This window comes from Cervus elaphus, chromosome 23 (genome assembly GCF_910594005.1).
Source record: "Cervus elaphus chromosome 23, mCerEla1.1, whole genome shotgun sequence".
Taxonomy (NCBI): Eukaryota; Metazoa; Chordata; class Mammalia; order Artiodactyla; family Cervidae; genus Cervus; species Cervus elaphus.
In genome coordinates, this window is record NC_057837.1 from 58,213,564 (window position 1) to 58,224,619 (window position 11,056).

Sequence of the window (11,056 nt, forward strand, 5' to 3'; positions counted from 1 at the left end):
TGTCATCGGTTTGATATGCACACACATATGTGGTTTTGATGATCACAGGCATTCAGCCACCCACCCACCCGGATATCTTGGCCTGTGGCTGGGGGAGTCAAGGTAGACAGCAGTGGGAAACCCCCCAGCCCCAGAAGGACTTCTGGTCTCCTCCATCTCAGCAGCTCCCTACCAATATCTAGTGGAAGACCTGTGTCTTGCTCAATTCAGCTTTCGATTTTGTTTCTCTCAAAAACCACACAAGGAAGTTTCATTTTCGTTTTCTCCAGAGACTGCCTAGGGCCCCATTTCCGGAGTGTGAACAGCTGACAGCTGACAGTTGTCCGGATGAAGCTAGAGTGTCTTCACAGCTGCTAGAAGCACCAGCCTGGCCCACAAGAGTACACCCAGCCTTGACCAGACCCACCTTCTGCAGGCCCCAGGGTCAGAGCCTGCTGCTGACTCCAAGTCTCCCAGGCTTCCTGCAGCTGCTGTCAGCATGGCTGAGCTCCCTGCCGACCCGGGAGACACAGGTACTTATTTCCTTCTAAGGACCCATGGGAGTGCCTGGGTGGGACTTAGCTTTTCTTCTAGTTCCTTTCTTGGTTCAGATGACAACCGCGATAGGCTAATATCTGAAGGCACCACCGTAACAAGAAAGAAACTTAACTGATACTGAACAGAGCTGTTTTCTAGGGTCCCCACTGAAAGCATGTGGGCTGGGGGCTGAGGCATTTTTTGTCTGTCTTTGTTCTGTGATCTGTAACTATCTGAACCTCACCACGATCTGAAGTAATCATGAATATCACCATTTCAAAGATGGGGAAATGGAGACCCAGAGAGGTCACACAGCTGGTAGGTGGCAGAGCTTTGGCTCAAACCCAGGAAAGTACGCTGTGTCGGGAGGGAGGGGGGTGGTGTGGTTAACTGGGGGAGGCCCAGGATCCCAGGCTGGTTGGTTCCCAGGTTCCTGTTGTACTTTCCCAAGCAGACACGTCAGGAGCGTTGGGTAACTGAATTTAACTTGTTCCCCAGCGGGTTTTCCTTTTACCTGATGTATCATTTACACCTCATCCCATTTTGCAATTTCTGGTTCACCAGCCAGAAGACTCAGTGGGTGTGGCCAGCCTAGCTTTCACTGCACGGACCCCATTTCCTCTTTGGGGTCAGGGGACTGCAGGAGAAGGAAGAGAGAGAGGCTCACCCAAGAGCAGGTTTTTCGGGAATCAAAAAACTTTTCAAGGCTAGGCAAAGCATCAGTGGGTTGAATGGGTATGACAGTTTCAGGGATAGTGTTTAGTGAGTGAAGGGTTGGGTGACCCCAGGGGTTATAATGCATATCACCTGCCCCCAGCAGGATGCAAACATTCCACCCACAAGAGCAGGCCACAGTGCCCAGCACAGAGCTGGTAAACAGGTCATTCCCTAGTGCTGCCCACTCGGAATCCAGGAAGAACCCAGAAGTCAAAGGGTTGGGCTGCTACCCTGGAAGGGTCACCTGGTCTTCCCAAGAAAGGCCCTGCTTTGCATTCCCACAGGGTCCTCGGGGACAGACACTTTCCCTCCCAGCTCCATGCACTGCTGACTCTGCATCTACCAGGTCTCTCACTCCCCGCAGGGCAGCTGGCTTGGGTTTATGGGAGCCTGCCTGGGAGGAGTAGGGGCCACTTGGAAAGTTCCTCCTTGAGCCTCGAGACATCCTGCTTAGGACCATTAACTCTGGCAGAGGGGAGGTGGAAACAGAGGCCTTGGAGGAGTGCCCATCCCCTGCCCAGGTCATCTGAGCAGACACCTACCCAGTAGCGGACACTCATTCTTTCATCCAGTCCCTCCTCCATTCAAATGCTGTTAATATTTCCTGAGACCCTACTGTGTGCCTGGCCCACGGCTAGACACAGAACCACTACAGTGAACCTGTCAATCACAGCAGGGGATCCCTGGGGACACTCTGCAGGGGACCCACACAGGACCAGCTGCCCACCTGCTCAGGACACTCAGGACAGCCCCCCAGCATTGGCGTCTGAGTGAGAACTGACACTGGACAGGTGGAACGGGGGAAGACCCTGCCTGACAAAGGGAACGGCATGTGCAAAGGCCCGGGGGTGAGCGCGGCTGAAAGGAATTCAAACAGGTTGGCACCTGAAGGTGCCAGTTGAGGTTGGGTAAAAGTGAGGCTGGCAGAACCCGTTCCGCTGGCGAAGGGGAAGGTGGACTGGAAGGAACCTGGAACTGGTGGAACTGCTGTCATCGAGGGGATGCTGACAAGGAGTGGGGAGTGGAGGCAGAGAAAAGGAGAAGAAGGGGTTGAGAGAGTCTGGAGCGGTACCATCAGGACTCTGTGTTTGGGCATCCGGGTGACACCTCCGTTTCTGAAGGCCTGCTGGGTTTCTGGCGGGGATGAACAGTGACATTGCCCCCTGTGGATGGTGAGCCCCAGGAGCAGATTCCACAGGGAGGGGTGGATGGGGGATGGAGAGCACCAGGGACAGGCCTCACTCCCCCACTCCTCTGCTCTGCCCTTACCCTCCTGCATCCTGCCGCCTCCTCTGCTCTGAGGACACCTGAGAGCTGACTGTTCCCACCTGTCCTCCAGTGCTCACACAGGCGGGAGACACTCGGAAGGCCTGGCAGCTCCTCTGGCCACCAGGCTGTCCGGCCCGGGTCATTTCTGAGCAGCCCATGCGCCCCTCCCTGAACAGACACTGATGGATGTCTGCTTTGACCTCTCTTCCTCCCTCTGCCCTGGACCCCTCTCTGGGGGAGCCCGCTGGCCCAGGCTGGGTCGTGGGTACCTCAGTTCTGCCTCTGCCCCTGTCTCCCTCTCCCAGACCTTGAGCAGAGGATTCTGGAGGTGCTGAGGGATGCTGGCTCCCCTGTGAAGACCGCCCAGCTGTTAAAGAAATGCCAAGTGCCCAAGAAGAAGCTCAACCAGGTTCTCCACAAGATGAAAGAGGAGTCTAAAGGAGTCACGCTCGCAGGCCCTGCGACGTGGTGCTTGGGCGACAGCAGGACCAAAGAAGTGGTTCTCGCAGAGCGGGGTAACCTGTCACCCCGGGTCGGGGAGGTGGGGGTGCGGGACCCAGCATGAGCGGTCCTGGCAGCGGCCAAGCCCAGGTTTGGACCTGGGTTCAAGTGCAGGCTCTGCCCTTGAGGGTGCATGCCGTCTTCTCACTGCATCCTGATTTCTTTCTCTGGCCAGTGGAGGTGAGAGGATTTGATGCAAAGGGCTAAGCCCATGCCAGCACATAGTAGATGCTCAGCAAAACTTTAATGATGATTATGACAGTACCAATGATACGGTAATAATCGAACAGCCTTAGCATCACACGAGATCCACTTCTCTGGTTCTGCAGCCCGTGGACCTAAATAGCTGACATGTGTCAAGTACTTACAAAAAGCCATTGCAGGACCAGGGTTGGGGGAGGGGGGCTGAAAGTGAAAGTGTTAGTCACTCAGTCGTGTCCAACTCTGCCACACCATGGACTGTAGCCCACCAGGCTCCCCTGTCCATGGAATTCTCCAGGCAAAAATACTGGAGCGGGTAGCTGTTCCCTTCTCGAGGGGATCTTCCCAACCTAGGGACTGAACCCAGGTCTCCCAAATTTACAGTCTGAGCCACCAGGGAAGCCCAGAAGCGGGTGGAGCAGGATTTGAAGCTAAGTTCCTTTAACTCTAGAATCCGAATCTGGAGATCCGTGTGCTGGGGCCTCTACAAAGCAGCCCGCCTTTGTCTGGTAGAATCCGCGTCCCCTCTCCTGTCCCTTCAGCCCCTGACCATCTTTCTTTCTCCAGCGGAGAGGCCCCAGCAAGACGCAGTTGCAGTTCCGAAGAAGCCTGGCTCCGAGCTCAGTGGACAGCGTAAGCATCCTGGTTTTGTTCAGCACCGGTTCCCTCTGTCTCCAGACTCTCATGGTCACTCAGGAAGCTATACGTGGCCAGGGACAACCACCCCACCCACTGAAAGGTCCCCACACTGAACACACAGTGTTCAGAGGCAAGGCTTTGTCTCTTGGGGAAAGAGACTAAGGGACTGAGAAATCATTTGTCTGATTAATGGTTAGCATTTGTTGTGCACCTAGCATGGGCAGGCACTGTTCGGAGCCCCTGATGAGAATTCCCAACTCCCAGAACAACCTCTGTGGTGCAGTATTATTAATGTGTCCATTTCACAGATGAGGAAGATAGGCACAGGGGCTGGTAAGCAGGGGAGCAGATCCAGCCCTCCAGGGTCCTGTTTAACCACTGGCCTCTCGCCTCCCAGAGGAAGAGATCTATCAGTTTTTGGAAGCCCACGGGCCCCATAAAGCCCTGATGATCGCCAAGGCCCTGGGGATGAAGACAGCAAAGGAAGTCAACCCAGACTTGTATGCGATGAGGGACAAGCACCTCTTGGACTTTGACCAGAAATCAAACTCTTGGACAATTTATCGATCAGGTAGGCCCTTACTCTGAACAGGGCAGAGGGCAGAGCTGTGAAGAGAAATTGTAACACTCAAGCCCTGGTCCTTGCTGGGCTCCTACTAAGTACTCTGGATGCCAAACCTTGTCAGAAGCTGGAGTCTTGCTGACCTGTCTCTGACATGGGATTCCAGGAGGGAGGGGAATGTTGGTGGGAGTAACCAGGGAGGGCTTCCTGGAGGTGGGGTCCATCCCTGACTGTATCAGCCCTGGGACACAGGTCTCAATCTGAGTTTGCTAACAGTTTTCTGTAAGCACTTTGCCCAACTTGGAGTTGTAAAGTTGCTGAAGGAGTCAGCTTGGCTGGGCTTACATACCCACAGGTGGAGTCCCAGAACTGACTCAGGCATTATAAACAGCAGGCCCAAGGCCTAGAGCCTCCACTACTTTTAGGGGGTCACCAAATGCTCCAATTTCTCTTTAAATTGGAAGAAAAAAATGGATATCATAGTAAGAATGAATATCTAATAATGATTTCAGCTGAGATTATATTTGTCTTTATCCCAACACAGTCATAAAATGCCATTTTAAATAGTTTTTATGGAGTTGGGGGCTCACAAAGACACAAGAGCCAAGGGCCCACGAAGTTGGGAATGTGGCCCTTTGTGTGGAGCCCATGTGGAGCTGATACCCCTGCTTATGGCACCAAAGGAGGGCCTCAGCATCTTAAATGCTGGACGTTAAACAGTGGTCACTACTCCAAATTCTTTAAAATGCCTTGTGAACCAAACAAAGCTTTCCCCATGGTTAGAAGCAGCCCGTGGACAGCTCCCTAAAAGGAGAGAGGAAAGGTCCCTAAAGGAAAGCAGGGGTTAGGACTGTGGTTTTCTCGCAGTGGGAGGGGGCAGAGGGTGCAAGCAGCGAGGCACCTGCCGCCTTCCCTCGGAGGCAGAGGACACACGGGTAGGGTGGCCTGCAGGGCAAAGTGCAAGTTTACCTGCAGCATTTGGTAAACACTCTGGCTCCTGGGGCCCACCTGGGCCTACTGACTCAGAACCCCAGGGTGGGCCCCCAGGAATTCGTGTTTTAACCAGCCCCCCCCCCCCCGCCAGGAGATTCTGGTGCTGTGGACTAGTATTTGGAACTTCCAACCCCTTGAGAGGCACAAAGGGATTGAGTAGAATATTATTTTGCAGAAGGTTCTAGAAATCAGTCCACCCCAGTTATTTACCAGCACAATCCAGTCAACATGATCTGTCAGAAGGGACCAAACAGCCACATTTCCATCCAGCACTGTGAAGATATCCAGATTGGACACGGGAATCTCCTAGTGAGACAAATGGGCTCTGGGGAAAACGGTGAGTCCTCTGAGATGCCTAGGAAAGGGGACCTGTCCATCTGGGTGGGGTAAAGAGTGGGGGCGGGGGGATATTTCTCCAGGGAGAAAGGGCAGCTATCAGATTTCCAAGCTCCTTTCTGGCTTTCCCAAAAATGAGGCTGTCTCTCCTTGTGCCTGGATCAAACCCCTCCTGCATTCCTTTTACCCTGCCATCTTTTGCCACATTTTCTACAAGAAATAACTTCATTCATTCTCTCTCACTAAGATGTCACAAGGTGTCATTGTAACATTGTGTTTGTTCCAAGACACTATTTCTTCCCTCATGTTAACATTTCATAAACTGGGATCCCTCTTACTGGGTGCATCTTAGCTTTGATGAAATAACAGGAAGCAAATGAGTGCCTCCTCCACGCCAGGCACTGTGGGGAGAGGGGACAGGGCCACCTCTCAGTCCAGCTATGAGACTTGAGTGAACGCATTGACCCCAAATTTGGGACACCCCCTGTGACCCTCGAGAGAGCCCTACCCCGCTCTGGGCCACAGTTTCCCTAATTGTGAAAGGAAGAACTTTGTTCTAGAATCTAAATCAACCTTTCCCAACCTTCAGTCCTCTGAGCTCCACCTCCATAATTTTGGCCGAGTCCCTGGCTGACTGTTTACTCAGTGTTGCTAAATGGTTTACCTTTGACTCTACTCAAATTCATTTTAAAGTAAACTTTTACAGCATTACCTTGAAAACCACAAATGTCACCATGAAAAGAAATGCTGAGAAAATAAAACAATGCCAGAGTCTCAGAGGGCTCTGGGTCAACACCAAGTTAACCCCCAAGGAGACTATTTCCCAATGGGCCCAGAGGGGTGAGAATGGCTGGGAAACAGAGGGCATGCTCAGTATTTGGGTCTGCAATGCCCCATTGACACCCCAGGCATTCCAGTTATAAAACCCTGGAAACCCACGCTAATTGTTCTGCCGATCCTCCTGCTCTTCAATCCAGAGCCTAAAGTAGTCACTCCTAGTCTGCTGGTGTCCAGAAAGAATTCAGAGTCCTGTCTCCTCTGTCTGGCTAGGATTTATCTGTGTGCGTGGTGAGGAGGGGGTGGGAAGAGCAGTATCAGAGGGTGGGGTTTAAGGGTCATGTTTCCATGTCCTCTACCAGGCTCCACGGCTCCCTGCTGCCTCTCTCCAATGGCTCCTGCTGATCCCTCAACTCTGGATTCCCTGGCTGGATCCTGGGGGCCCCAGGACATCCGGATGGAGAAGTCTGTGCTCAGACGAGTTCAGATGGGACACGGCAATGAGATGAGACTTCACAGCAACCCAGCCAAGGGCTCTGCCCACGGCGCCTGTGACAGTCCCCCAGGTAACGGGACAGTAGGCTGCCATCCTGCCCCCACCCCACCCCATCTGGCCTCCTCAATACATGGGACTTGAGCCAGTCCTTGTGGGGAGAGAGGCATGATGGGAAATTCTTTCCATCCCACCAGGAGGCTGTCCACAGAGTAGAGCAAGGGGGTCTGGCAAAGTCAGCATGAGGGTTCCCATTCCTACTACCCACCTAGGAAACCTCGATGTCCTCATCTCTACAATGGGCAGGGATCATTTCCTGGGCCAAATGAGGCAGAGACAAAGGAGATGGCTGGACTGGAAAGGCATCTAAGGAGCCACCTAGGTGCGGTTGACCAGAGGGCTGAGGCGATGTCCTCCCTGGCACTGGGCATCCAGAGACAGGCTGGAGGAGAGGCAGCAGAGAGGCCTGGGAGAGGAGGAGCCCTGGGGATGCCAGGGTACAAGTGTCCAGAAGAGAAGAGGCTGTGAGATCAAGGGAGGGTCACGGGGTCTGGCAGCAAGGGATCTGCGGTGACCTGAGGGGACAGAAGGGGCAAGGCAGTGGAAGGAGGTGAGACAGAGTGTGGACAGCTCTCTTCTGAAGTTTGGCAGGGGAGGCAGCAGCAAGATGGCAGGAGCTGGGGACTGGACCGGGGCCACGTGAAGATTCTAAGTGAAGATGGAGATGGTGTTCCAGAGCTGCCAGAGGCAGCCACAGAGAGACAGGGAGCAGGGGTCCGCGGGGGCAGTGGGTGAGTCCCCGGGGAGGCACAGAGGACCAGGTCAGCGGGGATGGGCAGCAGGAGGAGGGGAACTCAAGCTGGCAGACCCAGGGGCCGAGAGAGCTGGCAGCCCAGGCACGTGAAAGGAACATGCAGAGGTACCATGTGAGGCCATGTGTCTGCCAACAATAGAGCAGGGCATGGACCACTGCAGGGAGGTTCGAGGAGGATGGTCAGTCATGGAGGACCTGGGAGCCAGGTTGGAGGTCAGGCCTGCTGTCCAGCTGCTCACACCCCCCTCCCCAAATCCCTTTCTATGACCGACCTGCAGCCTCTGTCCTGGGTACCAGCCCAGAAGCTTCCATCGAAATTCAAATCCCTGAACCAGGACCTCAGTCCGAAGGGGTCACGTCCCAGAAAGTCCACATTCGCTCCTGCTTCCTCGAGGACACCACCGTCGGCAACAGCAACAGGATGATGGTCCACCCAGGGGCAGCTGATGTCAAGGGAGTCAAAAAGCCTAGGGAGCCCGGAGGGGACGTAGGTGAGCCTGGGGCGGGGTGGGGAGCAGGGCAGGGCCCCCGTGCTCTCTCTCTCATTCACTCAAGAGTCATGAGTCTCCCATTTCCTGGAGTCTGGGAAGCAGGAGAGTCATGGCAGAAGTAGAGTCCACCTAACCCATACGCAGCTGGGAGCCTCTGCTTCTCCATCTATAAGTTGAGGGTTAGAGGGGCCCATGGCCCCCAGGCTGTGGGGAGGATTGGCTACACCCCGTTCACTGCTGCGACACCTGGACCAGACCAGTGACATGTCTGTGGGGCCCAGTGAGACAAGAAAAAGCAAGGCTCCCTGTTCAAAACTTAGGAAGAATTTCAAGACAAAGACAAGAGAGCAGTAAGCTAAACACAGACCCATCTGCAGGGCCTGTGTGACCACCCAAGCCACATACCATGAGGCTGGGCTGCCTTGGAACCTTCTGGAACACGATCCCTCCTCTATTCTTAGAAACCCAGCTCACTAATTCTTCCCCACCAATAATGCTGTAGCCACCTTATGCTTCTTCCACGTCTTTAATTGTTAGGAAGAAGTCGTTCGTTCATTCATTCTCCCACTTTGGCCCCACTCCTGCACTCAAACCCTCCCATCCCTGGAGATACAGCTAAGAGCACAAAGAGACAAATACACCCCATTCATGAGATCAGAGTCCAGTAGTGACTAGAGACTAGCCTTTTGAGACTAGCACTAAAAAGAACTATAAAAGGGGAGGCGGCAGGTAGGCAGCGGTGTGACCTAGTAGACACGCCTTAGCCAGGCCGACAGAGAAGCTCAGGATGAGGTGGCATCTGAGCCCAGGCCTGCAGGAAGGGAGGAACCGGACAAGCACAGATGTGGGAAGAGCGCTGCAGGTAGAGGGAACAGCAAGTGCGAAGGCCCTGAGATGGGAACAAGGTCCAGAACCACACACATGAGCCCAGGGAGCAGAGGGATGTGATCCAATGGGCAAGGCTGGGTCTCTCCCTGCTGGGAAGCCCAGGAGAAAGGTCTGGGTCATATCTGAAGTGAGCTGGGAAGGCCTTGGGGGCTGGAGCAGGGGGCAACATGAAGTGGGGCACAATTTAAAAATCTGACCAAAGATAATCTGGAATCAAAGGGGGCGGAGGAAGTGGGAGCACTGGTCTGGGGGAGAAAGGATAGGGCTTCGCAGATGGCGACATGGGGTCACCCACCTGTGAAGCCTGCACTCCAGGCAGCGGCTTCAGCACCCATGGACCAAGTCACCTCGGTAGTTTAGTTGTTCATGGGGAGGTGGCTGACATGTTCCTGGGGTCCCCTCTCTTCCCCAGAGCCTCCCCACCGAGAGGCACCATCCAGAAGCGAGGTCCCTCCTGTTGGCAGTCAGGCCGACCCTGTCAGCACTGAGACGCTCATCTCAGAAGAACTGGCAGCTATGACCCTTGAGAAGCATGACTCCGAAAGCGCAGAAGACACCTGCTGAGTGATGGAACCGCAGAGCCTGTGTCCCCGGGGGGTGGGACTCAGAGCAAACAGCCTGCAGGCAGACTCACACAGAAAGAGTCTGGGGGCAGGTGAGCTCTCTGCCGCCATAAATGTCACTTCTTACCTTCTCGCCTCCGGACACATGACCAGTGTGGATCAGCATTTGGGCTGGCCCCAACATGGGGTGAAGGCGGCGTCGCGGCAGTCCAAGTGCAGCTTGGAATAGAATTTCCAGACACAGAGTACTGCAGAAAGTACTGTCTGTTAAGAACAGAGAGCAGAAATAAAGTGGGCACTGTGATCACAGTGGGCCGTCAAGTCCCGACAGGCCTGGGCAGCTGCTGTCCCAGTGCCGTCCCCTCCCTGTGTTGTGGCCGGGTTTGTCCTGCCCTGGCTGGGGCTGCTGGCTCGATGGCTGCTCTGCTTCCTGTCACCAGGCCCAGTTCCTCCAGCCACCCCTGCCCCTACCATCCATCCCCGCTGTGTGACCCCTCAGTCTGATGAGCAGAGACTGCTCTGCTTGGGGCCATGAGGTGGGGGGCAGAGGATACGACTGGCACCCACAGCGTGTGGACAGGAAGAGAAGCCAGGGGGCAGACACTAGGGTCTGGAAGCTGGACTTGGCCTGGACAGTGCTGGCTCCGCACCCCACAGGGCCCCCTCTGGCTGCTGAGATGTCTGTGAGCCGTGCTGGAGGGGGCATCTGGGCAGGACAAAGCTGGATGTCCAGCCGGGGAGGGCAGGGACAGGGTCCGATCATGCCTGAGGACCAGCAGTGGGGCGTGGGCTGGGCTGGGCTGGAGGCGCCCTGTGACACATAGTGCTTTTCCCGTGTACTCTGTGTGTGTCTGGGCTGTGCCTAGGGTTTCACAGATAAAGTCGTGTGGCAGCAGTAGGGAAAAAAAAAAAAATGGGCTTGCCTGGACGGTGCTGGCTTCCCACCCCGTGGGGCCTCCTTCGGCTGCTGAGAAGGGTAGCCGTTCCCTTCTCCGGGGTATCTTCCCGGAGATCCCTGGATTCCCAGGGATCGAATCCAGGTCTCCCACATTGCAGGCAGATTCTTTACCAGCTAAGCCACAGTGGAAGCCAAAGAATATTGCAGTGGGTAGCGTATCCTCTCTCCAGAGGATCTTCCTGACCCAGGAATTGAACCGGGGTCTCCTGCATTGCCGGCGGATTCTTTACCAGCTGAGCCCTATTGAGAACAAAGAGTAGAGATAAAGTGGCCGCTGGCAGCGGGCCGACAACTCCACAACTCCCGACAGGCCAGGGAGAGCTGACAGTTTTTGTGGG

The 11,056-nt window shown here is 54.9% G+C and overlaps 1 protein-coding gene across 3 annotated transcripts; it reads left to right on the forward strand.

Moving 5' to 3' along the window:
* The first annotated feature begins 290 nt into the window (after positions 1-290).
* Positions 291-10,086, forward strand: ZBP1 (Z-DNA binding protein 1). Of its 3 annotated transcripts, none has more exons than XM_043884918.1 (8): positions 291-512; positions 2,808-3,017; positions 3,772-3,837; positions 4,241-4,414; positions 5,577-5,735; positions 6,874-7,077; positions 8,097-8,309; positions 9,610-10,086. In XM_043884918.1, exons 1-8 carry the CDS (start codon positions 479-481, stop codon positions 9,759-9,761), a joined length of 1,212 nt encoding a protein of 403 aa, XP_043740853.1. In that variant the 5' UTR covers positions 291-478; the 3' UTR covers positions 9,762-10,086. The 3 variants fall into 3 exon arrangements, with proteins under 3 accessions (XP_043740853.1, XP_043740852.1, XP_043740854.1); XM_043884917.1 differs by having other exon boundaries at positions 293-512; positions 5,574-5,735; XM_043884919.1 differs by lacking the exon at positions 291-512 and adding an exon at positions 2,110-2,405 and having other exon boundaries at positions 5,574-5,735.
* The last annotated feature ends 970 nt before the right edge of the window (positions 10,087-11,056 follow it).